The sequence below is a fragment of the Fulmarus glacialis genome, unplaced genomic scaffold (assembly GCF_000690835.1).
Source record: "Fulmarus glacialis isolate BGI_N327 unplaced genomic scaffold, ASM69083v1 scaffold18706, whole genome shotgun sequence".
NCBI classification, from domain to species: Eukaryota; Metazoa; Chordata; class Aves; order Procellariiformes; family Procellariidae; genus Fulmarus; species Fulmarus glacialis.
This window is the reverse complement of record NW_009216417.1, coordinates 1-990: the sequence shown is the minus strand read 5'-3', so window position 1 is coordinate 990 and position 990 is coordinate 1. Positions and strand designations below refer to the sequence as shown.

At 57.9% G+C, this 990-nt stretch overlaps 1 protein-coding gene across 1 annotated transcript; it reads right to left on the bottom strand.

Moving 5' to 3' along the window:
* Nucleotides 1-491: 491 nt before the first annotated feature.
* On the bottom strand, nucleotides 492-968 carry LOC104077891 (AH receptor-interacting protein-like; the record flags this gene model as incomplete). The annotated part of the gene is made up of 2 exons (XM_009579305.1): nucleotides 492-697; nucleotides 800-968. Coding segments are annotated over 2 exons (375 nt in total), but the record flags the coding sequence as incomplete, so codon positions are not given.
* Between the last annotated feature and the right edge of the window lie 22 nt (nucleotides 969-990).

Below are 990 nucleotides of genomic sequence, written 5' to 3'. Positions count from 1 at the left end.
AGTGATGATGCAGGACGTGGTGCGGAGTACAGACACGAAGGGGTAAGAGATAGGGCTGAGGCTTGGCATTGGAGCCCCTGCGGCCGTAAACAGCTCGGCCAGCCCCGGGCACGTTGGCTCAGCCCAACATAAAGTATAAAAACATCAAACAACAAATAAAAGAACTTGGCAGAGAGCAGCGGGCTTGAGCTTACATCACCCCACGCGTCCCTTCCCGGTGTGACGATGAGCATAGTCTAGAGCCCGGCAAGGAGCTTCACGTTTAAATTGCGCTCCAACTGTACGCTGCGATTGCTGTACGCTGCTTAATACTGCGACTTAAGTGCACTGCCGTGTCACCGGGCCATGGCGAGCTCCCGGGCCACTTCAAATGACTTCAAATAAGTAAAACTTGTATTAAACATTAATAAACATCAATGAGCATTCCACATGTGGAATATCTAAAAGAACCTGTTCAGAGAGCGTTGGGCTCTCCGCTGCGGCCGCGGGCTCTATTGCGAGAAGATGCCCTTGAAGCGGATCTTGTCCTCGGCGTCCTTCTCGCGCAGGCGGGCTTCCAGGCTCCGCAGCTCCTTGGAGACGATGGGGCGCAGCGAGGGGTCGAGGGCCAGTACTTTGGCAAAGTCAGCCTGCGCCTCCGCCACGTTCCACACCGCCGCGTGGGCCTTCCCCCGCTTGAAGTAGGCCTTGATGTTGTCTGCGGGGAGAGAGCTGCTGAGCCGGTGGAGCATTGGGGGGCCTCCCCGGTCGCGCGGTCCGTCCCCACGGCAGCCGGCCACGCCGGCCCGTGGCTCCTTACCCTCGTACTTGTTGAGAATGGAGGAGCAGTGATCCAGCACCTCATAGTACTCCTCACACTGCAGCTTGCATTGGCAGTAATTTAACAGCAGGGGTGTGATCTTCTGGTCGAGCTCGATCCAGTCCGGAGAGCCGGGCTGCTCCTGCAGGATGAGACGGAGTGGGGAGAGTGAGGGGAAGCTCCCAAGCCCT